The 27354-nt window shown below is 36.3% G+C and overlaps 1 protein-coding gene across 1 annotated transcript in view; it reads left to right on the top strand.

Annotated features, from left to right (window-relative positions):
- The first annotated feature begins 567 nt into the window (after positions 1-567).
- trpm3 (transient receptor potential cation channel, subfamily M, member 3) overlaps positions 568-27354 on the top strand; it is a 148211-nt gene continuing 121424 nt past the window's right edge. Inside the window, exons 1-2 of the mRNA XM_079870641.1 lie at positions 568-614; positions 3690-3752. Coding sequence (XP_079726767.1) covers positions 3696-3752 — 57 coding nt within the window. The 5' untranslated portion in view covers positions 568-614; positions 3690-3695. The remainder of the gene's footprint in view (positions 615-3689; positions 3753-27354) is intronic.

Genomic DNA, 27354 nt, shown 5'->3' with positions numbered 1-27354 from the left:
CCACACCTCCCGTGTCTCGTTGGGAGAGTCAAACAGATGTCTGTGGCCCAGGTGCCTCCCCTGATGACGTGTGTCATGCGTTGGTGACAGGGCAACGACAGGCATACACTCTCTCCTTCTTGCGCTCTCCCTCTCCCTGTAGACACTTATAAGTTCGGACACTTTTTTTTCCCAATGAGCCATCTATTACAGATCAGTTTGTGAAGCTTAACTTTAAAATGGATGCTGAAGGACTTTGCAGGCACCATTGAAGTAGACATAAAGTTGTTTTGGGGTTCTGACGCTCGGGACACAAGAACAACGCATGGGAGATCTAGGCTCACGGATGCATGTTTCTGCTGGATGCCATGAATGCAGGGAACAGACCCAAGGGAGAGGCATTGCTATCAAATGAGTCATGTGGTCAACAAGGGCTTCGTCTCTGAGAGACTTTGTCACCTGTGCATTTTGAACCAAAGCTACATTTTTGTTCATAAAAACTTTTATTAGGGGCCTTTTGGCTTTTTTTGTGGCCTCACCGCCTGCTTGAGACTCTGAACATTAAATCGTCACAGGGTAACAAGAGAGACTTCCTTGAGGAAAAAGAAAGAACTAGGAGAGGAATCATCAAACTGGTAAGAGATAGACACTGTTGTCTTTTAAAACGAACATCGTTTTTCCTCACGTGAATGTTTTTGTGCTGCTGTTAACCTCTATCACCAAATAGAGAAGAGTGGATTGTTTTGGTCTTCTGATTAGTGTTTTTACAGTTTGGTCTGGAAAGATGGATACTTCTATTGAACTTCAAGCTGATTAATAATGAGGCCAATCGGTCACTGCATTTGACTAGTGCTATGGTAAATAAATGATAGCTGTTACTCATTCACCATCTGTTGGAAACTGCAGTGAGCACAGAGCAAGAAGGCTTTATACCATATGCTCTCAAAGGAGAAATCACTCATGCTTCTCTTTTGTATAACTCACTTTCACAGATTTTTCTGGATATATTGTCAAACAATTGGCCTGTCTCTGTGCCTGTCCTTATTAGTTTGATTATTTACTTTCATGCCATAATGTTTTATATTGATATTTAGGAAGTTATCAGAGAAAACCACTCTGTTTTTTAAGGCAGGCTGTGACATTTGAGAGCATTGGATTTGTTGCATCTACAGTTGATCTACTGCTAATTCTGATCTGGAATAGAATCATTATTATGACAAATATTAATAAATTAAGCGGTATTGTGAATGCATATAGCAAGCTATAGCTGTTAAATTGCCATTGATTCTGAAGTCTGAACCAATAAGATTAAATCCCTAAATCTGAAATGTCTGTTTTTTTATACAAATGTTTTGTTGCTAATATCAGGATTGCACACACACACACACACACACACACACACACACACACACACACACACACACACACTGACTTTGTTGTTGTGGAGCTTGAATTATTGATGGCTCCAGACTGCTAAAAAATGCATCCACAACCTTTTTATCATTCAACAATCAAGAACCAATTAGTAGAGCAATCTGAAGTCTTCTTTAATCTTGACCGAGAGAGTGAACCATGTGTAATGAAGCTTGAAAAATAGACACTATGCTATGATAATCAGTTTTAGCGGGGAACTAGACTCTGCATACATTACCGAAATTCTGCCAAGCATTTTGTTTCAAAATGATTCCTTTCTGTTGTTTGTTTTGGGGGCTGACAGACAGATAACAAGTTAGCACTCAAAAGAATGCACAAGCTAGATATGAGAGACAAGAGAACATAAAAATTAATGACACTATCACAGGTGTAGTCTCGTAGCAGGACTTTTGACTTATTCTGACCGAGAACTGCTCTCCGCTCCAAGAAAAAGAGGGGTTATATCTGAAATCAATTATATCACAATAATAGAGTGCAACAGTTCTGAATGTAAAAATCCTATTTGTTTTAGGGATATTGATTTTCAACCATAAGTTGTAAACCTTTAAATAGAACTACTGTTAGCTCAAAGGTTGTTAATCAATGGTGCTTATGTTAAAGCTTTCAGTACATTATTTCAACTTCTTTTTTCAGCTTAACGATTGACCGAACTTTAAAATATTTTTGTGACTGCTTGAATTACTCAAGTAGTCTGCAGGAGTTATCTTTTTCTAACTTTTTCTAAAAAAAATTAAAAAAGATGTTTAACAGTGCAATTTCTGGTAAAGACCCACACTATGTATGTATCCTGCACACTTAAAAATAAAGGTTATTTTCTTAGTGTGATACCCTGAAGAATCCTTTTTCCACTAAAACTTCTTTGGAAAAGTTTAATGGATGCTAAAGGTTCTGGAACCACAGATGCTAATAAATAATCTTTATTTTTAAGAATAAGGACATGTTTATATCAGAATATTAAACTTGTATTACAATTTTTAATTTGAGTACACCATTCAGGTCTTTCCCTGATAAAATAGAAAACATTATTACAATTTTAAAACAGCTGTTTCACAATATTATGTTTTTTAACTGCATTTAGGTGTTATCTACATAGTGTAATACCTTTGTCTTTTTGAAAAAAATACTTCAAATTGTTTAATGTTGTGAATCATCTCAGAGCTGGTTGGTTTGGCTCATGTCTTAGAACTTTTTAATGAATATTTTTCTTAAATTCCATTGAAAAAAATTTACCTGAAAAATATTTCTGGAACCATCACTTACCCTGCTACCCAAGGTCTCGAACTAAATTCTGAGTATCTTTCAAATCTTTGATTTAATTAATCTGGCAAATTAAGTGAATAGTTCTGCTTATTGTATTTTATTGTATACCAATTACCATACCTTGCAAACATTACTTGGTTTTCCTGATGGAAATGAAAAACCTGTTTGTTTTCTGCACTATGCGCTTAAGAAGCAAACTGTGGGTGGTCCGTGGGAGTGCTGTTTGAGGCTGAAACTGTCTTCGGTTTCACCCACTAATTGTAATACGGAACTATCATAAAATCGATCACACCAATATTCACATTGTGATGCACAGTTTATTTACGATGGAAACAACCCCCCCTTCTCTTTTTTTCCATATTTTACTTGAGCAGATTGATCAGTTTCTTTAAAATGACAGCCTATTGCTGCCTCAGAGAAATTGCCTCTGTGATTTAATCAGATGAGTCAGTTAACCCACGATACTCCAGAGATTTCTGTCATTATAATTTAGTTATTAAACTGTGCATTTGAGTAAATTAAATGAAATTTAAATATCTTGCCATTATAAATATATCTTCCTCCATTTATGTCTCTCTCCAATGTCATTGCAGACTTACACATACACACATGCTGACAGATACAGATGGTAACAGGTTTTTATTGCTCTATAACTGCAAAATAGTCATTATTTTCTCTTGCTTTTAATAATACAGACCAAGCTTCACACGCTCACCCCTTCCTTGTAGGATGTTATTTTAGCTGCTCAGTCACCAGGATTAAGCCTTAGGCTATAGACATAATTTTTTTGTAAGATTTATGGATTTGCCTGAAACTGCTATAGTGATTATACTCCAGATAGACATCATTTGGAGTCATGAATTACTCAAAATGCAAAGGAAGTTCATGGTTACTGATCTGAAAATGAATTTTTCCTAAACTACATTAGAATTTTAAATAAATTATAAACAAATGACATTATACATCATTATTCATTAAATAGAAAGTGAATGCTTTGTCTTTTCCTCATTTAACAGGACTCCATGACAAGAAAAGTCCAAGCCAGGAGAGTTTTGCAACCTCTCTGCACAGACATGAAGGTAAGACTACAGTTACAGTTTCAAGACTGCAGAATGATATCTGCCGATACCGATAGTTTGATATTCTTAATGGAAAAATCTCTCCCAACTAATGCTGTAAAGTAAACTATACAGGGGACCCTCTCAGTTGGTACAATACTATAATATTCAAGGTTAAAATAAACAACTCAGTTGCACATAGGCTAGTTTAATAAATGCTTGTCTTCATATCAGATTTATTCAAACATACACATAATTTACAGTAACTAAGGTCCTCTAGTTTTTCTATAACTAACAAATTGTGTACATTGGATAACTTTCCTGTGGTAAATGCAACTTTAAGTGACATATTGTTTACAAGCTGTTTTACTGACATCTTTCCGATTAAATGAGGACGTGATAAATTTCAGTAAGTTGTAATGTATCTTTTCGATGTTCATGCATGTTTTTTTTTGTGCTATAACTTGTATTGTGTGGAAGACTCGCTGACTTGAACTGAGGTGCTACAGCGATCTGTCATGCCAAATATAACAGCGTCAAATGCCTTTTATTGTTTGAATTTTGTGATAAATTGATATAATTTGAAAGCTCAGACTTTGTTTCTTATCAGAAGTACTCTTTGCGATTATTGGTTGGGAAGTATGTAATGTTTGGTAGGGAAAAACCGTGGACCTGGCAACTCTGGCTTGAACTACAGGTGATATAGGGTCAATCATAGCCTGCTTTAATGTTACTATTTTTTTAACTGTTAATGCATTGTCACATTAAAGGTTATGTTTTTCATAAACACTTTTTGTTATACTGGTTGAAACTCTCTTCACATCCTAATAGCAATCAATAATAGAAGTGGTCTAAATATAAAAAAATGTAGGCTACATATCTCTTCTGTGGAAATCTCAGGAGGACCAAAACATTTGTCCAATCATTGCATTCAGTCCGTCATAGGATGTCCTACCTGCCTGTCAACTTATGTATTTCCATACCTCCACGCACCTGATAACACAGACATCACACGTCATCAGCGCGTTCCATGAGGTTACGAGTTGTAGACAGACAGTCACTGACTGACAAACAAACAACAGCCACCTTTTACTGTTCCTCCTGAACCAAAACAACAAGCTTATGCTGCTTTCACGCCATGTCGTAATTAAGTGATGGGAACTCGTGATGTTCTCGTTTCTATGGCAACGATGGTTTCTATGGTTTCTGTGCTTTGCAGACTATGCTCTGGCTGTGTGTGTTCATGTGTTTTTGAGGAGGCGTGGCTTTGGAGAGATACCAATTTATATATATATATATATATGAAGAGTTCAGATGCAAAAGCCTCTAAGTGCCATCTGAAATTTTCTTCTAGAATGATCATTTTTATCAAGCTTGTATATTTAAGTTCAGTAATTTCACTTAAATGACAATTAATAGGTAATTTTCATTGCCATTTAAGTGAAATTACAGAACTTAAATATATTTTAAATATATATATAACAGTATATATTTTATACTGTTGATTGATGATGGACAGCAGTGTAACAACTAAAATGGCCCTAAAATTCAAGATATTGAAAGCATCATCATCATAAAAACCTTTTAGTGGTCACAACGTGTTACACGTGCTACCCTATAGTTTTTGTTTCATATTTATATTATATGAAATAGATAAGCTATATCACACAAGCAACGACTGTCACAACTGATGGTAGTTAACAGAATCATGCCGATGAAGATCAAAGACTAACTTGTTTAATGAACACGAAGAGAATACAGTAGATGAAGGCATAGAGCAACATTACATTAACTACTCACACTTAGATGAGAACCAACAGTGAACTGATTGTGAATGAGACAGGGAGTATAACTACACAGGGAAACCTTAATGACAGACTGCTTAACGTAATCAGGAACCAAGGAGACTAACTAGGAGGTAATTAGGACTCAACTGAACTGAAGCACAAGAAACAAACACAGGAATGAAACTAACATAAAGAACATAATCCTGTCAGTCAGTCTGCAATATCACACGAGTGCAAATGTGATAGGCCTACTGATTTACAACAGTAATAAGTTAATATTGTGTAATATAGACACAATATTGTTTGTTTTTACTAATACTTTTACTGTTTTTTGTTGTTGTTGTTTTTTCATTATTTTTCCGGTATTCTGTCTTGTGTGAATGTTGGATGTACTTGATACTGAAAACTCTGAAAAACAGTGGCAACTGTGACTGATTTAATCTGTCACAAAATTGCTGATCTGAGAAAATGGTAGAGGACATAATGGATAAAATGACCACAGTGAATAATGGGAAATTGGCCCCTGTGAGTCAGATGTCGACAGGTTGGAGAAAATTTTTGTCTAATTAAACAGTAAATGTAATATCGAATAGCAAATTTTATGAGCTCTGCTTAATTTTATTCTAAAGATGAAAAGTAAAGCTGTGAAGGAAAAATCCTTGGTTCTTGAGAATTATATACAAATCTTACATTGAATGACTATTTTTGTGCTATAAAAGTTATTACTTATCTTTTGATTTTGAATTTGTCATACACGGTCGAAGCTAAAGATAACTCTAAAATATATTCACTTTCTATTTTTTTTTAATTGTTCCTAGAAGCATTTTTCTTTCTGATTTAAAGAGATGTTTCTTATTGTTGCTGCTAACCATCAGCAAACTGTTCTTTTGGTCAGAAAATATGTTGGTCTTATTTGTTTTCTCAGATCTAACAAGCAGCTTTTTTATTAAAATACCACGCTTACTTCCAAGGGTGATGACTCAGTGTGCTGTGGGCTTTACATAAGGTTACATGCCGAGATTTTTCTTTCAGGTCCTTAGTCTTCTCGCGTAAACTTTTTAATTAAACTTATTGGAAAGCCTTTAGAAAACGTGTTACTTTCTTATTTCTAATCTGATTAATGCCATTGGAATATCCATGAGCCATCACAAGAACCTTCAGCTCTAAATTCAATCTTAAGTGTCTCATTTAACAAAAACCATCCAAACTAATTTTCTTGTTTGAATCCCAGTTATCTAAATTTTTAATATCTTTAATTTGTAGTTTGAAAAGGCATAATCACATCTATGAGAAAATGTTCTATAATTGTTGCTTCAGTATATGGTGCATAGTAGGTTTAGTTTTTAAGCGTTGATGTAAACTGGAATGCTAATGAACCACCAGCTATGCTGGACTGGTGTTTTCTTGTGGTAACCTTGGCAACTATGAGTAGGTGGGTCTTATGCTGGATTTATCACAATGTACAATATGTCAGAGGTGTAAATGGTATGAATGGTTTGCCAGTTTTTTGTACAAATCGGAAATTACTATATGCCTATGTAGTAATAGTACAGTCTTACTCTGATTTTGTGTGGTTGCATTGGTAGGCCTAGATTTAATTCAAAATATTAAAATTTCCACATTCATTGCTTTGATTTGTATTTTTACCAGCTCAGCCGGAGGAAGTTCAGCTTTCATTTTCTATCTATGTAAAGTAGGTCTGTTTTCCCCGGTCGTAGAACACATGACAGAGATGTTTTCATGGGGGGGGAATCCTACTCTTTACTACCAAAATCTCAGTCCATTGTCCCAATAAGTGGTACAGTACATAATCTCTGGGGGTCACCTCTCTGTGGTACCAAAATGGGCCTTAAGATGTACAGATCTTGGTGAATCACCTTTCATGTTAGATGTAACAAAAGTTATTAGGTCTTGAAATCACAAAGTAGTAAGTGTTTTGTACGGTGAGTGTGTGGGGCTCTGCTGATGTGAAACCTGCATTCTTGTGTCGATTAAAACCAGTGTGGGACCACAGGGGGAGAAAGAGAGGGGGAACCTGTAGAAACCTTCTGTTCTGAATAACTCTTTAATCTCCACAAACGCTGTACCGCAAGAGCTGGCGACACGTGAGCTGTGAACTTTGGCAGTGAAGCAGATGAGAGAGGGAGATATAACAAGTGGAGAGGGAGGGAGGAAGGGAGGGAGAGTGTGTGAATGAGGGTGGGGAGAGAGTGTGAGGATGAGAGCTCAGTTCCAGAATGACTCGCTTTGCCTTTGCCCGCTCAGTTTGAAGACATCAGAAGACTGAAACCAGGAAAGGAACCTTGCAGGCGGGGCCGTGCAGGCTACATTTTTTTTCTGTCTCTCTCTCCTTCTGTGTTATTATATCTACGGGTGAAGCCTCGTACATTAACTGAAGCTGCGGGACCACATGCAACAGGGTGTAAAAGCCAAACTCCCTCCACTTCTTTTGCTTCTCTGTTCAAGAAAAGGACAGGAAAGAGATGCCCTGACACTTGAGGAGAGTTTTAGAGGAAGACGAATCATCACATTGTAGGGTTCCTTGTTTCCGTGGCTTTTGTTCCAGAGTCGTCAAGAAAACCTTCAGAGTTATGACTAAAAGAAAGTGGGAGGGGAGAAGAGAAGGCTTCAAGGTCAGCACCACAAGGGAGGAGGCACAGGGGCCCGGACGCCCCTCCACCAGAGGGCGCTTCTCCGAGTCTTGGAAGAGACTGAGCTCCAGACAGGGGTCTACCAAGAGGTCAGGACTGGCCTCACAGCAAGCTGTGGTAAGAAGCAGAACAGCATCTGTGTGTTCTCTATCTTCCCTGATTTGTTGAACTTGGAGCGAGGAGGGTGGGTGCAGGGGAGGGACCGTTGGTGGAAGAGTAGAGAACGAGGGCATGGGATCACACAGAGATGGACAGAGGGGTGCAGGAAAGAGTCTGGCTTCAGCAGGTGGGAATCTAAAGGTCCCCCTCTGCCTCGGAGGATGCCAGTGGAAAGTTTCAGGGTAGCACGTGTAACACGTTGTGACCACTAAAAGGTTTTTATGATGATGTTGCTTTCAAGTGCACAGAACATATGCATGGAGTGAGACTAGATAGGCATAGAGAGAGAGAGAAAGGTGAAGATGTTAGATATATACCATAATCAGGTGTTCTTCCAGGACCATGTGCCATTTGGGATGTGTTATTATTGTTATCTGATATGAAATTCTTTGTTACACCAGGCCATAGAATACTCCATGTGCTAAGTGAGGGGAAATTGCATTTCACATCTCTGCAGTCAAATATTTCAGGCATGTGGTAGTTCCAGCAAGAAAACCCCAACCCCCTGATGTTTGATCTCATTTTGGCTGATTTGGAGTCAATAACGAGGGGAAACTCAGTGGGTCAGTTGTTGCTAAGCGCAAGAGTGTGCCCTAAAGCGTGCTCTAAACCATCTGTCACACACCAAAGATTCTTTTGCCACTTTTGTGCAAACTCCAGTAGCACAGCTAGAAAAGATACTGTATTTTCTGAAATATAAGTCACTGTATTTTGTGTGTGTGTGTGTGTGTGTGTGTGTGTGTACTTGTACAACTATCTTTGTGAGGACCAGTTTGAGTTTTAGACCATTGGAGTGAGGACAAAGAGAGTAAAGTGAGGACATTTTGGCCAGTCCTCACTTTCTGAGACCCCTTTAAAGGCCTGTTTGAGGGTCGAGACTTGGTTTTAGGGATAAGGTTATAATTAGGTTAAGGGTAGGTTTAGGGTAAGGGTTTGGGTTAGGCACTTAGTTGTGATGGGTAAGGTTAGGGTAAGCGGCTAGAGATTGCATTGTGTCAATGAATGTCCTCATAAAGATAAATGTACAAGAATGTGTGTGTGTGTGTGTGTGCCTATATTTTGGAGATAAATTTATACCCAGAAGTGAGCTAAATTTGACAAAGCCTTGGGGACAGCCTTATTTGTAAAAATAAATAAAGTAATTTTTTTTTTAAATGTAAAAATGCAGAAAGTTTTCTGTTAGGGGTAGGGTAGGTTATTATATTTATAACTAGCTGTTCATAAAAACAGTTGAAGTCTATGAAATATACCCATTTAGATAGCTAAGGAAACATGTGAGTGCGTGTGTTTGTGTTTAGTTTTTCTGGACTTATAGTCCAAAGTGACTTACGATACAACACAATTTATGTCGGCCAATCAAACAAACTGCAGGTTTCAACAATAAGGATTTAATTTTGGGTCCGTTGACAAGACAGTCATTTACCTTTTCGAGCTACTGCTGCGCTGCCACAAATTTTTACATTCATTCATCTTGTACATCCATTTTTGTGCCTTCCAAATATAAACGTTTGGCTTTCTCTGAGATTGGCATTCTGTATTGTTGTTGCAAATTCTGCTGATTTGTCACCAAGATAAAATTAGCTAGATGAGGTTTTTGTTGAAATTGCATGAATGTCTTATAGTTTTGAAAGCATCAGTATGAATGTTAAAAACTACAATCAGTTAATGTTCTGCATTTTATGACATCAATTTCTAGCAAAAGTGTCTTTATGAATTTATTAATTGTTTTTGTTAAGATAAAGTAAACTTTTTAGCTAATATAAAAGTACATTGCTAAAATCAATCTAGAAAATATAAAAATGTACTCTATTAATCAGGCTTTTGTGGCAGTCTGAAAAAAAAAAAAAATCCTTATTGTTGAGCTCTGCACTATACACCAAAACACATATGATAGACACAAACAAATGAAACTACAGTCATAGAGAGTCATTAACTAGCTACTTGTTCGTGAGTGCAGCTGCAATTAGGCTGTTGAATTGTTGCAGAGTAGCATTTTTAAGTAGCCTATGCACAGTATTGTATGCAAACTGCAATTATTCAGAATTTTTTTCCAACCATTATATTATTATGCCAACAATGTCTCGAAGGCCACTGTCACACAACTTTCCATTCAGTACTGATCTGAATGTAAATCTGAATCTGAATCTGAATCTGAAGAAGCTGGTGTTAGAGTAAATCAAAGTCCTCTAAAGTGAGAACAGGCACATTCATTGAGCTAGTTTACTCTCATCCACTGTGTATTTAAATGGCAAGATATGTATTACAAATCCATAAAGTAAGTGTTTACTTTAGGTGGGTGGGTGTGAAATTATTTGTGGTCATGTTGCTATAGAAACGACTCCACTTTGTGTATCAAATGGATTGCCTTTTGAATCACACCTTTAGTTCACCCAAAAATGAAAATTCTGTCATCATTTACTCACCCTCAAGTTGTTTCAAACCTGTATGAATTTCTTTTTTCTGCTGAACACAAAAAGAAGATATTTTGAAAAATGTCTGTAACCGAACAGTTGATGGACCCCATTGACTTCCATAGTAGGAAAAAAAAAATACTATGGAAGTCAATGGGGTCCATCAACTGTTTGGTTACAGACATTTTTCAAAATATCTTCTTTTGTGTTCAGCAGAAAAAAGAAATTCATACAGGTTTGAAACAACTTGAGGGTGAGTAAATGATGACAGAATTTTCATTTTTGGGTGAACTATCCCTTTAAGACGTAAGATATTTAGATGAGTGTAATATAGATGTACCTGATGGAGAACAAGGAGAAAAATATACAGAAATAGAGAACAAATGTGTCACCAAATGGTGCTAGGGAGACATTAATGTGAGAAACACAAAGAAGTCCTGGAAATACTTGTGTTGATTATGAATTGTGAAGAGTGAAATGTCTGTGCTAATGTTTAAGTACTTTCATAGAATATGAATCAGGTCTAAGAGGGACTCCCAACAGTCACCTTGAGGAGTTTTACGGTTTTACATCCCAACTTGGAGGAAGTTTGCTTTCATGCTCGGCAGGCCGGACATTAGGCACTAAGTGGCAGTGCAAACAGTGAGGAGCGTGTGCATGCCAACACAAATGCTCAAACTGGCTAATTGTTCTATGGTGTGGTTTTGAAACAAAGGAGGCTGATGAGAATGTGTGGATACAAACCTTGGCAACTGTAGCTTGGAAACAGAGTCATTTATATATCTTTGTTTCTTTATATGGGCTTATCTCAGTGGGAGGTGTTAAGGGGAATAGTGCTATAGTGGGTTAAAGTATAGAAATTCCCAAACAATATTCTGTACTTTCATGTGTTACATGCTGTTTGAGTCCTAAAGAAATCTCTGTAGACTTAAGGTTTAATAATGTTAAGCGTAAATTGGACGTGTGGATGTACTTACTCACATTACATCCCTGTAAGTACACATGTACATTCACAGTCTGAAGTTATTCTACTCAAGTCACCAGATATGCGTCCCATTGTGTTTACGAATTTCTTGTTCCTAAACATTCAGAAAATCCATCTTGTGCTTGGTTGGTGTTAAGGTAGTCTTAAACAGCATTACACTGGGCAACTGAAATAGGAGCGGATCAGAGTTTTGGAATGAGCCGGTACAACCTCGGGGGGCTGATTTTGTGCTACCACCACAGGGCTTTAAGCCTGGCGGATGTGGCTTACTTTGGTTGTTATAGCAACTGTCGCACATATCGCCCTGCACGTTTACAGTCGACTTCTCACTTCGGTTACAGATATGTCACTAAAGTTCAGATGCTTTTTGAATGAGTCAAAATCGTATAATCCTAAATTATAGTGATTTCATCACTTCCTGTCACCTCTAAAAACTCTAATCTGTGCTTTTATAGGGCAAAGTCACAACCCTAATTAGCTTTAAAGGAATGTTCCAGGCTTAATACAAGTTAAGCTCAATCGACAGCATTCGTGTTGATTACAGCATCATGTTAATTACCACAAAAATTATTTAGACACGTCCCTTACAATGGAAGTAATGGGGCCAATTTTTTGCAGGAATTTGAAGCTTATAATTTTAGAAAAGCACTTAATTCTTCTGTTAAAATTTGTGCATTATGTACACTGTCATTTTTACAGTTTAGATGCAACATTGTCATGGGATGTAATTATACAAAGAAAAGGTTGATAATTGATTTTCACACTAAAGTTATATCTCAACACTCATATTGTTTGTCTTGTGGCTATACTTGTGAAGGTATTTTACCATTTACTAATTGACCAAATTCACTTCCATTGTAAATTTTCTTCTTTCTTTTACAGAAAAGGAGGGACAAGTGAAAATTTGTTTGTTGATTGAACTTAACTTGAATTTAATTCAGTGAATGATTTATACCTGTTAGACATCTGCATAAAATGTGTAGACTTTAGTCCTGTAAAAGAAAGCATATTTCTGTCTTATTCGACTACACTATTCCACCCCCACTTTTCCATGACCCTCCAGCCACTGCAGAATAACCCAGGTGCTTAGGTCTCAAATCACCGTCCCTCAGCATTAGATGAAATAACAGGCGTGAATTGGAAAGGTACTCCCTCTGGTAAAGCCAACTGGCCTCTTGAGAGGGAGAATCTCTGACAGCTGAAAAAGCCTAACAGAACCCAGCACTCATCTCAGTGAATTAATGAGCTCACACTCTTGCCTGTGTGTATTTCTGATAAAAGCTTTTTTTTTTTCTCCAAAAACCAGTCACCGCAGGGACTTAGGGAGCCTGTTGCTAGAATGGCATCAGACACGACATGATTTAAAAAAAAAAACATACATGGTTACAATCACAATTTTTACAATGCAATGCATTTGAGCACACGTTTAAACTTAAACCATATTTAATCGCAGCCCAGCAACAACAACAAAAAAAGTTACTGTCTGCACCCTCTGTAATTACGCACAAAACAGCAGTTGTTTTAATCTATTTGAGGTTATTTCATTCCGAATCTCCCCTTTAATCACTTTCAAACTTTTTTTATATTAAAAAGACTTTTCACCCAAAAATAACAGTTTTACTCGCCTATATATGATAATTTACTTACATACCTATATAGGCAGGCGTCACATGCTTTGCATTTCTCTCATAGGGTGATGCTATGGAATAGTCTGGGCAAGCTCTGGTAGATTTGCACAAGCTGGGGGTAATACTGCCAAGATATATTAATGTTGCTAGAATGGCAATGGCAATTTATTTTTATTTATATATGTATGTATGTATGTATGTATGTATGTATGTATAGTGTGTGTATATATATATATATACAGTATATATAGGTACATGTATGTGTGTGTGTGTGTGTGTGTGTGTGTGTGTGTGTGTAAACTGTATATAGTAATAGGGCAGTTAAGTATAATGCGAACAGTTGTTTAGCTTACTCAGAGTCTGTCAACCGTTTATCCTATCACACACTGGCACAACAGATTGTCTCTAAACAGATGATGGTGTATCTTATCAGTAACGGCCAACAAACCAACCAGTGTTCTTGTGGCAGATTAATATATCTTGGCAGTATTTACCCCCAGCTTGTGCAAATCTACCAGAGCTTGCCCAGACTATTCCATAGCATCACCCTCAGTGAGACGAAAGAGAAATGCAAAGCATGTGACGCCTGCCTCAACCAGCGCTCTACATTAGTATTTCCCATCTTGGAATGGCTGGAGTGCCCCAGGGTTGATGCATCTATTCATTTCAGTGTGGATGGCCCCTTTAAAGTGGTCAAAGGGAATAAGAGAACTGTAATAAACACCATTATATTTATACAGTGCAGCGCTGCTTTTATTGCTCTATTCCTATTAGCCGTTAATTGCCAGGTTGCCTTGGTAACACACTTGGCACAGGGAACTAATGTAAAATTTATGTCAAGCGAGTGTGGCATTTCCTCCGCTCGCTCTCTGTTAGCATAGTTGCACTCAGCTCAGGGATCAGGGGTGCCATGGTATGAAAATAGATCCATTGAGTAAGCTGTGCCAAAATGTACTGTTATTGTTATTAAAAGGTAATTTATAGTTCTATCCACACCACAGTTTACTTGCAGTTAAGCATTACTTAAATCTGTTGGAAAAAAAGTTTAACTCTATGGCAAATTGATTGATTATGGGTTCATAGAAATGTATTACTTTACCCCATTATTTTTGGGTGTACCTAAAAGTACATACACACATGTATGTACTTTTAGGTACATACACATACACACACATCTGTATATGTTTTTACAGATTTCAGATGTTTTTTGTTTTGTTTTTAAATCAGTAACATGTACTTATGTCCCATTTCTTTTATAGTGGTTATTTGTAACAATAAACACACAGCCAGGTCCAGACTGCAGTGTTATTTTCCCTTTATATTCCCCTTTTATATAACAAAAATGATTGTTGGATATTGGATATTCAATGGCTCATTTCCTCTGTTTTTACATTTAGATTACATTTGTCATCCCTTAAAGTTAAAATCCTTATTAAATTTCAAATTGAATATCCATTTTTCATACTTATTATTAAGTTATTGTCTTATTGGCCACAATTTTAATATCCATGCATTCCTTGTTTTGTTTTGTGTATGTACCTACTTAACCATACTTTGAGGACACATTTGTACCCAGAAGTGATCTGACAAAACCTCCTTTTGAGGATGTCCTCGTTTGTAAAAATGGCATAAAAATAGTTATACAAAGGTGTTTTTTAAATATTAAATGTGTATAAAGAGTTTTTTGTTAGGGTTTGGTTATATTATATTATTTATAACTAGCTGTATGTAAAAACAATGAAAGTCTATGGAATATCCCTATTTAGATAGCAAAGTAAATGCATTGTAAGTGTGGAGTGATTGGCCATCTGCAGAGTTTTGTAACTAAGGCAAATAATTATCAGAGATGATATATGTGCATATTTGCAGGAAGTCATTTAAAGCACTGCTGTTTTCATAATGAAGGTAAAAGGAATGTCACCACATTTAAATAATTGTACCAGCCTTTTTTTTTTCTTTCTTTTTTTTTCGTACATTTCTTAATCAGCTCATCTGCTCTAACAGGACAGAAAGTCTTGTAACATTCAGAGAGGTCAATTAGTGGTCTTCATATCCCACTGTAGCCCTCATTAGTCCCACACAATTTCAGACAGAGGGAGATTGAGGCAAGAATAGCTCAGGCTTCACAGTGAAAGCCTGCAGAGTTGAAGATCCAACAAATGTGGTATCATCAACACAGGACCACATGAAAACCGTCTGTGCAGCCCCCTTAAGATGAGCAATGCTGTTTATATAAAGCAAAGCAATAACCAAATCTATTAGTTTTTAATTTATGTGAATGCTGTTTTATGGGGCTGTAATATTTACATGAAATATTTACCTCAAAGTTTTGGGTGCTTTTGTAGCTCTGAACAAACACTGTATTTATATTCTGGAGTTATGAATCTCATTGAGGTGGCACTTAAGTGTTTTAAAGATTGAATATGCATAGTCATACATTTGCACTGGCATTTGTTGAACGAGTCTGCTCTTCTTTTGTTAGCTTTCTAAGATTAGTGGGAATTGCTCTTGTCCAGACCTGCCGGTTTCTAGTCATTTGTCCCTGTAGGGATCCACACGTCATTTTTAAGATTTTCCTTTCCACTGCCAAATCAGATGACTCACAAAACTGTCAAATTCTTTTTGCCATTGTTTGGTCCATTAACCTCTGTCTTAGTCCTTCGTTGTGTCTTTGACACTATTGAATTGCTTCTAGGGACTATCATACATCATTTCTCTTTTATCACTTTCTCTTCTGAAAAAGCGGTTTTGATCTCAGAAAGCTTCACCATTTAATAATGAATCCTTTAATGATGGCACCTTTAACTGGCAACTGTGTGAGATGCTGTGATTTAAGCAGATTGGACGGTCTGTGAATAATTGCCCTCAGACCGAGACTCAAACCTGTTGAGTTACTGAGACTCTAAGAGCAGAGAGACAGTCTTCACTAATTGCATTGCAACCTTACAGTTTATTTAGTTATAAAATGTAATGTTTTTTTCTTTAGTCCACGTCTGTGAGGTGAAAGGTGCTAGGTGAGTCTTTAATTGGCTGCTAAAGGCTGAAAATCCCTTTCCTTAGCTTGACAGAATGCTACTCCACGTTTCAGGGCATCTATGTGTGTCGTCTGAGATTTAGTATCCTGTCTGAGCTGAGACAGAAATTAAATGGATTTCAGTTATAGGGAAAGACTTGCTCTTTTTACAGGAACATTCAGAAGATCAAGACAAAAAGTACTGAGAGACATAAAGAGTCTATTTTTCTTTTAAGAGTAAAGTCCTACAAAGTTTTCTTATGTTTTTTTTCCAGTGGCGTATCGACCAGCAGCCTTTAATTATGTGAAAATGTCAAGCCTGCTGATTAACTCATACTAACTAGCATAGGGTAAATTTGGGTAAAATAAAACCATTTGTGTAATTTAACATGAGAAGATTGTGATTGTGAAACAGCCTGGGACCTGAATATGAAGCACTGCATGCATGGCAGGATCATATTTTATATTATTTTATTTTATTTTATTTTATTTTATTTCATTTCATATATAAAAAAATAAAGCGTTCATATAGGCCAGATGTTTTGTAGTTATGGAGCTTTAGGCAGAGTTTCAGTTGAAAGGTTTATGCAGTACAATTTGCACACTTGATAGTGAAATATTGCAGTTATTGTATTTTTTTAAAAATCCCTTCAAAACAAATCTTTATGTAGTGCATGAAGACTGGAAGGAAAGATAAAGTAAGATATGAAAATAAAGTAAATAGAATGAGGGAAAGGAAACGAAACAAAAGAAGGCAAAATTAAACCATTAAAGAAAATAAGGTAAATTAAAGGAAAGGAAGGAAATGAAAGGATTGATGCAGGTAAATAAAGGGAATAAAATAAAATGACATGAATGAAAAGAGAAGTCTGGAAACTAAATTCTAGAAGTTAGTTAACGTTGGAGTTAAACACTGCATTCTGTTGCTATATTGACAGGTGTGTGTGTGGTCATTTTTGGTCCCCAGCATGAGGAAAACAGCTTATAAATCTTACTACCGGTAAATATATATATATGTTATATATATATATATTATTAATTAATTTATTTATTTATTTATTTATTTATTTTATTATTTATTTTTTCCATGTAAAAATGCAGAAAGTTTTCTGTGATGGTTAATTGCAGGTGAGTTTGTACAAAAATCAAGTCTATGGAAAGTCCCCATAATACATGGAATTGTGTGTGTGTGTGCACGTGTCTGATTTGTGTAACTCTGTACAGGTTTGCCTACACTCGTGAGGTCAAATAAAACAATTTTAGGTTTTGAACGATTAAAATTTCCCCATGATCTCAAAATACAAAACACTGTACAATGCGACATGCATTCACATGTTTAACAACGCAGCGTTAGGGTTATGCTTACGTGACATTGCAGTTCTTCGCCATCATGAAAGTTTATTGTTTGCATGTGTTTTAAAGCCTTGCCAGTCCTCTTCTGAGACCCGAAGTGCACGCACACTAAAAGCCTGTCACACCACCGGTACTGAACTAATTTCTCTTTCACGTCTTATTGCGCTTAAACTGTCAAATACACACAAGGTTTACATAAACACAGTCTTTAATATCTTAAGTGAATGTAAACAGTTTGGATACGTGTCAGTATATTATGATACGCATGTGTATCATCTGTGCAAAGGTCTTAAAGTGATAGCAGCCTAATGCTGACTCTTTTGTCCTTTGCTTTAACACTGTAAAACAAATTTTTACATCCAGGAGCAATGCAATAGTGGCCTCCCTTTTTTTATTTTCTGATGTCGTTTCTTTCCTGTTTCTATCTTTCACTGTCTGTCTTTATATTTCACTATCTGTCCTCTCATGTCTGTCTCTCTACTGCTGTATCTGTTTAACTTAGGCAAGACAACAACCCTGTGATGTCAAAGGTTGTAATACTGCGCCCTTGCTACAAAAGCTATAACAAAACATCTTTTACTATTGAGTGGTTACATTTTATCACGTTTGTTATATAATTTTTGATTATAGTGGAAATCCATTTATTAAATGTTACCTTGACTAACTGCTTAAATTCCACTTTAATGTCAATCAAACAGCAAAATACAAAGAGAAAATCACTCACTGTTCTTGTCTGAATAAGTAGCTTTATTAAGAATCAGTGTATATTTAATTCATACAGTCTGTATATAGTGTTTTATTTTTACATTTGTTTATTACATTTCTTACTTAAATGCTACTGTTAAATACACCTACTGTAGCTGGAAAAATTAAAGCACTGTTTATTTCATTTGTACCTTATTGCATTTGTCCTATTTTTTGTCATTTGCATGTTAGTTCTTATTTTTTAAAGCAAAGATAAAATAATGACATAAAATAAAGTGAAATAAATGTTGTATAGCCCACCTCTACTTTGGCCTGAATGTTCTGTCATTATTTTTTTCTTTTGTTACCGTGTAAGGCAATTTTTTTTAAATTTGAGATATTTAAAATAGTCTTAAAAACCAACAAAGAATCATAGATTGTGATCCTGCCTGAAAAAATCATATGGTATAATATTTTTGCCATATCGCCCACCCCTATCCTCACTATTCAAAAAAGTCCTCACTAATTTTGTGAAACCTATTAAACACAGACTTATAAATCAGCCAAATTATGTTTCTATTTAAATCTAATGTTTTTTGCACTGGTTTTTCTGAGAGGTTCATGGGTAGAGTGAGTTTAGGTGATAAAAAAATAGGCATTGTGATGAGGGAAATAAACCCAAAGCATTTGTTCCAAGTACAGCATCATTAATATGTAATGATTTGTTTCCCTCCTGACTTTGCAAAGAAACTCTGGTGTTATTGGATTTATTACACACATCCAAAAACACCCTAAATATATACGTTTTTTAATTTCAAGCTTGAGTCCCTTTTACGGTCCACATTAAGCACCGTGAACACAGTCAGTGTATTAATGATGTGTGACTGGTTTTGCCTGACGTGTAGAGGCTGGTTTTTGATGGCGGCTCACTGGGCCCTATGGGTTTGATGGCTCCAGATGGGGCAGTGAGCAGGGATAGATCAGCCAGTGGAGGTCTTCCTGAGAGAGGGAGCAGACCCAGTAGGAGACTCATCCCATCCCCTGACTCCTCCATAGCCCCACAGAGCTGCTATTATCCTTTTGCCTCCAGGACCAGGCTGAGCATCACAGGCTTAGAAGAGAACCACTGACAGCGCTGTATAGTAAAGAGACACATGCATACATACGCACATCTCAAATATTCAAATATTCATACCAGGTGCACAGTCACGTAGTCCAGAACAAAATAAGAATGCTAATACAAAACACGCTCTTGTTGTACCTGTCACACTTGCAAATTAAATGTGTCTGCATGCACATACGCACAAATAATTACTTTTATTCCCAGTAGTATACACAATTAGAGTGGAGCATATGTCTTTGGATTTACATAAAGGGCATCCACTGTACTGTTAGCATCATTTTTACATGGAATGAAATGCGATTTTAATGAATTCATACTTTTCAGAACCATTTCACAGTGGGCAATACAATGTCATTTGCTGACTGGCAGGTGGGAATTGGTTTGATATTCACACTCGTCAGTTTGCAAATCAGATCTGGCACAGATGCAGCGGAAGAAAATAGCTTGAGCCTGCAATGCTTCTCAGCTTCCCGCTGCTTCTTAACTCATCTATTATTTTTTTAATTTAATACTTAAGACTAGCTATGGTGATTCTGTAGTTCCTCAGATGCAATGATCTCGTAAATCATTATTTTGGATGGGCGTTTGAAAATGAACATGGTTACATGATCAGAGTTGGTGCTGGTTTCCTTTGTGAATTCCACTAATTGATGCTTCCTGAACTTGAATCAGATAAAGCTGCCACATGCTGGCAGAATTTTTTTTGCAATTCACTGTAAATTGCCTTTCAGAGGCTTAAATGTAAATTTCAGTCATTTCCATGCAAGCCATTTAGCAGCCGCTTTTATGCAGAGTGACTTACTAAACATGCTTAAAACATCTCAAGATTGCAAACTGAAAAACCTCTGCATCTGTTGTTTTTGTCACAATTACATTCTGTTTGATATTTTATTTATACTGTTTTAAGTCCTGGCTGTCTATGTCCATGTATTTGCACATTTTTCATTTGCTAGTGGCTGGTCAAAATCTTATTCAGTAATTATTCCCAATAGACTAGAGTGAATGTTTAGTGTGAGTGTTTAACATGTGAAATCTTAGTGCTAATGGCAAGAAAGCATGCTTCCCTGGGCATCCACTACAGCATATGGCTCTAAACAGCATGGCCAACAGATACTGCCGTTCTGACTTCCCTTACAGCTTTTGTGCTTGATTTAAAATGTTTTTTTAAAATGCATTTGAGGAGTCTGCTTTACAGAGAGCCATTTCTGACACATTATCACCTCTGTAAAGGAACTGGGAACAGGAGAGTTTCTCAAAATACTTGGTCCCTCTAGTGGTTAGGTCTGGAAATGTAGGCTAGTAGTTCTAAACGCACAGTATTGCATACTTTAAATTACTGCATTTTTAGTCCACATTTAAAATGCAATTTTATATAATTATGGTGACATTTTTGTATTTTATTAAGAATTAATGTACTGTAAATTTGAGTAAGTGATTAAGTTATTAAGTGAAGCACACTGCATGTCCTTGCATTGTGTGGTAGTGGAAAAATGTAAAGTAAAAATTAAAATGATGATAGAGATGCTTAGTATTGTCTGAGAAGTGAGAAATTCTGTAAGGCTTTGAAAGCACTGTAGATCTCAGTGCATGCTGTTGATTTATACAAGGTAACAATCAGCATCTCTTTAGACCTGGGGTACAGCCTGTTCAGAAGAAGGTATATTCAAAAGTGACTTATTCCCTCATTGTGATGCTTCTGCCTCAGACTTGTAGACTGCAGAGGTGAAGGATCATTGACTTGCATCAGTGGGTTTAGGTGAAGGCTTGCAGATGCAGTGGCTGTTCTTTTATAAGAGTGTCTGGGCAGGTGCTTGAATTTAACAGGCAGCAACCAGTGAAGCAAGGCCCAGATGGTGTGAAGTGGCCTTTTTAGGTTGACTGAAGATCAGGTGCCACATTCTAGATCATCTGTAGTTTAATTGTGCATGATGGAGGAAAGTTAACCAAGGTCAAGCCCACCTGTAATGACATGCTGTGCTGAATCCATGGGCTTGCTGGGATGACCTCAGTAAGTAACTCAATAAGAAGTGTTTGGTAATTCACTTTCAAAGATGTAGCAGAATGAGAAACAGGTTTATACACATTTCGGACTTGAATTTGAATGAGTTTGAATTTGAATGGAATTGGCCGCACCACAAAGAAAGCCAATTCTTCAATTTTGAATGAGTCTGTGGAAAGAATGGATGATCTGGAAGCAACTTTGATCAGACAGCAGGTCAGTCTCCATGAAGTGGCACACTTGAAGCTTGATTGGCTTCCAACAGGTTGTTCCGTGAAAGACCAGATTCAAGTATGCTGCCAAGAACATGACAAGAACGGATGATCTGTAGTTTTCCACTATCTTTTCAGCAGTGAGGTCATTCACGACTTCTTAAATAACAGGAAGGTGTCTGTAACAAGTGATGCATTGATGATTTGTTTGAGTGCAGATAAGGCTGTGAATGTTTGAGAAAGGAGAAAGATGGAGGGATGACCAGTAGTTGATGGCAGCAGATGGAGTTCAGAGGGCAGGTGGTAGATCGGTTGGAAACTTCAGCCTCAGAGAATGGTGTGGCTGCTGATGGCTAGCACCTTTTTTACTGTAAAAAGTGACAGTCTTCCGCAGTGAGAAAAGTGTTGTGCGGAGGTGGAAGAAGAGAGAGGAGAACGACATGAGCAGTTTGCAGGCGTATGAACTGATGATCATGGTGTGTTGGTATAAGTGGCTTCTGACACTTCTATTAAGATGAAAAAAGGCCCTTCTGAAAAATGTAACTGCTTCTCTGGGGTCATGTGATCTCTTTTGGACTTCAAACAGATTCTGATGAAAGTGTAGCCTTAATAATGCTGATTATTTTATTAATATATTAGCTTATTCAAATAAAAAAAAAAAATATATATATCTTTTTTTTGTTGCTTTTGTCCTATTTGTTTTGACTTTCTGTCAGCTCTTTTAAGAGCTCAATTCTTCTGCCACTTGCCCATTTCATCAGTTTGGTTCGGCTTTAACTCCACCCAGTCCAGTTTGCATAAATATTTACAGCAATTCTAGATTTTTTTGACTAAATTTGTGAGTGAGTGCGCTCTGTGAGTGAGTGAGATTTAATACTAATATTTAAAATGAATAGATTCAGCATTTATATTGAGCAATAATGTCTTTATTTCATAAAAAAAAGTTTAATCTTAAATGCAAAAAAAGTAATATCATAAAATCTTTATAATTAATTTTTTTGGGGGCTGCATGTGTAAGTTTTCTTTGGTTATTTGTAGGACACAGTATTTTATAGCCAGAGCTTCACAATATGCCATTGTCTATTTGCACAAAATGTACTGTATGTGAAATGACTGCATTTGCTATAGATATAAGCTAATTGTGCTTAAAATATACAATATTATAGTGCTTTGGGGTAATACGCTGTGCAATGCTTTTTGCTTTGTTTCAGATGTGCTTATATACAGATGTTCAGATGATTCAGATGTTATAATAAACATGCTGTTCTGAATCTTTACTTTCATGTGAGGGAACTGTTTCCCTCTCCGCTTCAATATAGAGGACTTCAATATAAAATCACATTTGCATAATGAATTATACTAATGCTTTTAAGAAAAAATATTGATAAGTAACAGCCAGATCAATAAAAAGATTTCCTATATATCTCAGCTCAGTTAAGAGGTGCATTGATTTGTTTTATGTGATGGCCATCTAGTGTTTGAACAGATGCATCACACATAAAAAATGTTTTAGTGCTTGCAGTTATTTAAAATCTAGAAAAATGAGTAAGTGAGGAGATGTACATGGAGTAAGGATGAGCATATCAAAGAAGATATGAGGATGTTTAAATGAATGGGTCGTAGTGAAATGCCTGCAGGAGAAATATAATAAAATGTATAGAGTTCAGACAGGGAGGAAATAAGGAGAGCCTAACGGTCGATAGAACTTTGTGTCAGTGAATGCAGTTGTTGTCACGATTAAAAAGTTATCATAAAACAAGCACACAGATTCTACATTCCCAAAAGTATGCAAGTGATACACATTTACACAAATTCTTCCATTACTTGGTTCAAAATTGCAGCAACAACTGTTCTGGTGCAAATTTAACCCATGTCTATAATTCAAACTGACATCAAGTAGCATTGAGCGTACCTACAAGGTTATATTCTTCCATGATTATTCACTTAAATGGGCCAATGTTACTATAAAGCCAAACAACATCAGTACTAATTTTACACAGTGCGGTGTTACATAAATAGGTACTGTGAGTTCCACAACTGGACAGAAAAGCCTAAAGTTGTATAATACATCAGCAGGAATATCTTCAACCTTTGCTAAGTGGAGCCTTGACAATAGAACACACAAACAGCCTGCCAGATACAGTACCCTCAGTGAATTAGCCAGGTCACATATAATCACCAGCGCTCTTTAAAACTAAAGAAAGCAAATGGCTCATTATCGTGAAGACCAAGAACGTTTGATTTTCACTGCCCACACCCGCATAGCATCCATCACAATAAACAAAATCTCTGTTGCACTAACAAGCATTCTTTTTACTTAATTAGTGCTTCTGGTGGGTACATAAGAGATACAAATTCAATGTTGCTCTAATGTGTTCTATGCATGCTAAACAAGTGGCGAAATTTGATTTAGAAAGACAGAGACCATACAAAATAAGTTGCTTATAGAAAATGTCTTTGACATTGAAACAGCAAGGGTGCATAGTCATAAAGTGTGTTTGCGGAGATTAAAGGATGATATAGTGTGCTAGGAAGTGACTGTTTCAAATTGGCAGGGCTTGCCATGCTCCTTGCAACTGGAGCTCATTAAAGAGAAAGTTCTCACTCCATCATCCCTTCTGAATAATGATAAGGGTGCTTTGTTATAGTCTTTACAGGTTTCACCACAAAAGCAGCACCCTAGGGCCCTATTAATTGTTTAGTAAATCAGTTATGGTAGCTTTGGGTGTAATAAGAAGTGTTTGTTAAAGTTGGTTTTCTATTTTTTCAAACTTTGTGAAAATCCATTTGTTGGTTTATGTATTTGTTTTGGTTAAAATAGTGTAAAATTGTTATTTAGTGTAATTTTACAGTGCTTGGAGTAGGTTTCAATGAATGTGTGTAGGTATGGCCATGCTGATGATGAGTGAAAGAGAGAGACAGAATCCTAAAGCGTCACATTCTCTGTCCTCTTTCAGGAGAGGCTTTTTTTTACAGCACAACTGGTGAAAAGATAGGCCCTAGTTGTTTTTGTTGGGTATTTTCTTCTAATTTTTGTATTGTGGTATTTTCTTCATTTTAGAAGTACATCTTTAGCATATGTTATTCCCTAAGCATTTATTCAGCCATCAAGCAATATTTTATACTTAATCACTGCTGATAATGGGATCTGCCCTGAAACTGGCAGATGAATCAATTCTTGTGGGTGTATGTCTGAGGATATCCAACACCTTACATGTACTCGCACGTTCAAATATATTGGCATGCATACACATAAACTGATTAAAATACACAAATATACTGTGGAACATATTTTCCATACCATTGTTTTGCAGCGAGAAGGTAGTGACATGTAAACTAGCAGTATGTGATTGCTTTTGTGTGTAGGTCAAGAAGTAGGCTAATTAGATTCTGTTGTGAACTTCTTGTTTGTGTGTGTGTGTGTGTGTGTGTGTGTGTGTGTGTGTGTGTGTGTGTGTGTGTGTGTGTGTGTGTGTGTGTGTGTGTGTGTGTGTGTGTGTGTGTGTGTGTGTGTGTGTGTGTGTGTGTGTGTATAATGAAGACCTGGTCCTGATTGTGTGATGCATGCTGAAGTTAAAATAAATGCTGATGGTTAAGTGGTTGACTTTTACCCTATAAGCTACACTCACTTATCACCTTTCTGATGAGTTTCTCATGAGTTTGGCATGTTCAGGAGTTTGGCATGTGGAATAGTTTGTCTGGTCACATCCATAAATGTCATCAACTGTTTATATATATATATATATTATTTATTTATTTTTTTCAGTATATACAGAAGCAATTAATTTGATCCTAAATCTCAGCTGCACTATGATTATTCTGTTTAAGGATTGACAAAAAAAAAAAAAAATTTATTGAACCTGTTGTGCAGTACCTTTTTTATATTTATTTTTTTATATGAATATGCTTATGGTGTGTGTTTGTTAAGATGGCAATTAGTAAGGAAATTTAATAAAATGAAAATTTTTAATTTAAACTTTTATTAATTACAGCTTCAATCAACAGGATGGAACCTAATAGGATGGATATAAAGACATTGATCAGGAAGGTGAATTTAGAAATTTTTTTTTATTTATTTTTTTATAGAAGCTTTTAGTGTATTGGAAGATTGATTCTGGCAAAAAATAATATCAAAATAGTGAAATTTAATACATTTTATTTAATAAATGAACATTTATAAAATCACCCCATTGTTCACTTTATTATAACATTGATTTCCATTTTTAATACTTTTTCTATTAACACTAGAAGTGCCAGAATTCCATAACTACTAGAACTGCCGCAAGCGGTCATTTTGACCGCTAGATTCCAAACTAGGCTATATCTTTAATGATAAATACCCAATTGAGAGATTAATGCATTTATTGTATTAGGATGTCTTTTAAAAACAAAACAACACCAAACTGTACATTTAAACAAGTTTAATTATACATTTATAAATAAATAATATCCGTAGATGTCCTGAACAAAATGACGGCGTATAGCCTATGTTTTCATGTTTCTGTTCGATCGCGCCCGCGACCGCCGACACACACACACACACACACACACACCAACCATATTCCAGCATTGCAATCTTGACATTGCAGCCTGTTCATTATAGCTATAATAAAATATAATAATAAAATAGTCAACCTAACATATAAAAATTCCACTGCTCTGTTTGTCAGTAGCCTACAATTCGTACCATTTTGCGCGTGTGAAGAGGATGATTTTTTCTGTCGATACTGGAACATGAGTGAAGTACAAAGCCTATAATAAAGAATAGTTTACCATTCAAATACATCGCAAATGTTGAAACATTTTGATTCTAATTAGAGAGTTATGTGAGCCCAACGCCGCTTACTTTCACTTTCGCTTATAAAGTAGCCTATTTCATTTTGGCTTGTTTATAGTTATTTTTTTCATTCTTGTTCTGTTCTGAATATCATTACATTTAATGATATGTTGTTGAATATGTTTAGTGTATTTTTTACCACATTTTATTGTTGTGTATATTAGTATAGCCTATAATAATACCGCGGAATTCAGTGCGGTCAATATGACCGCCTATGGCCGAAATAGGTAAATATGTTCATTTGTTTTTTTGCCTTATGTGTAATTTATATGAAACACATTTTAAATGAAAATACAGACACTTTTAGGAAAAGTCAGGTGCCAGCAGGATTGTATTTATTTTTTCAACCAAGTTATTGCAGATATAAAATTCTAAACGGTCAAAATGACCGCCATGGCCGTTCTAGTGTTAAGACAAACGTTGGGACATAAACATGTACTGCATACTAGAACGACCATACACATGGCATATGTTTATTGCTGTCACATAATATATGATAAGCAGTGTCTTCATGCTCTCTCTGTTAAAATCCGACTCACTAATATCTGTATCTCTGGGAGCTTCTCGCTCAAGTTGTCAGATCTGATTGGAGTACAATCCTCTTTCCACATACCTGCACATTAAACCCAATCTCCCACTGACACTGGTAAACGGAGGTTGCTATGGATACACACCTTTCCTTGAAGAGTTGCATAATCTTCTCACCGTCTCAGGATACCTTGAGTGACAGGAGAACCCCGCATCCAAGGGGGAAGCAGGAAGAGGAGGAGCTTCCCACTCG

Source organism: Squalius cephalus (assembly GCF_949319135.1).
Source record: "Squalius cephalus genome assembly, chromosome: 5".
Lineage (NCBI taxonomy): Eukaryota > Metazoa > Chordata > Actinopteri > Cypriniformes > Leuciscidae > Squalius > Squalius cephalus.
This window is presented reverse-complemented; position numbering and strand designations above follow the sequence as displayed.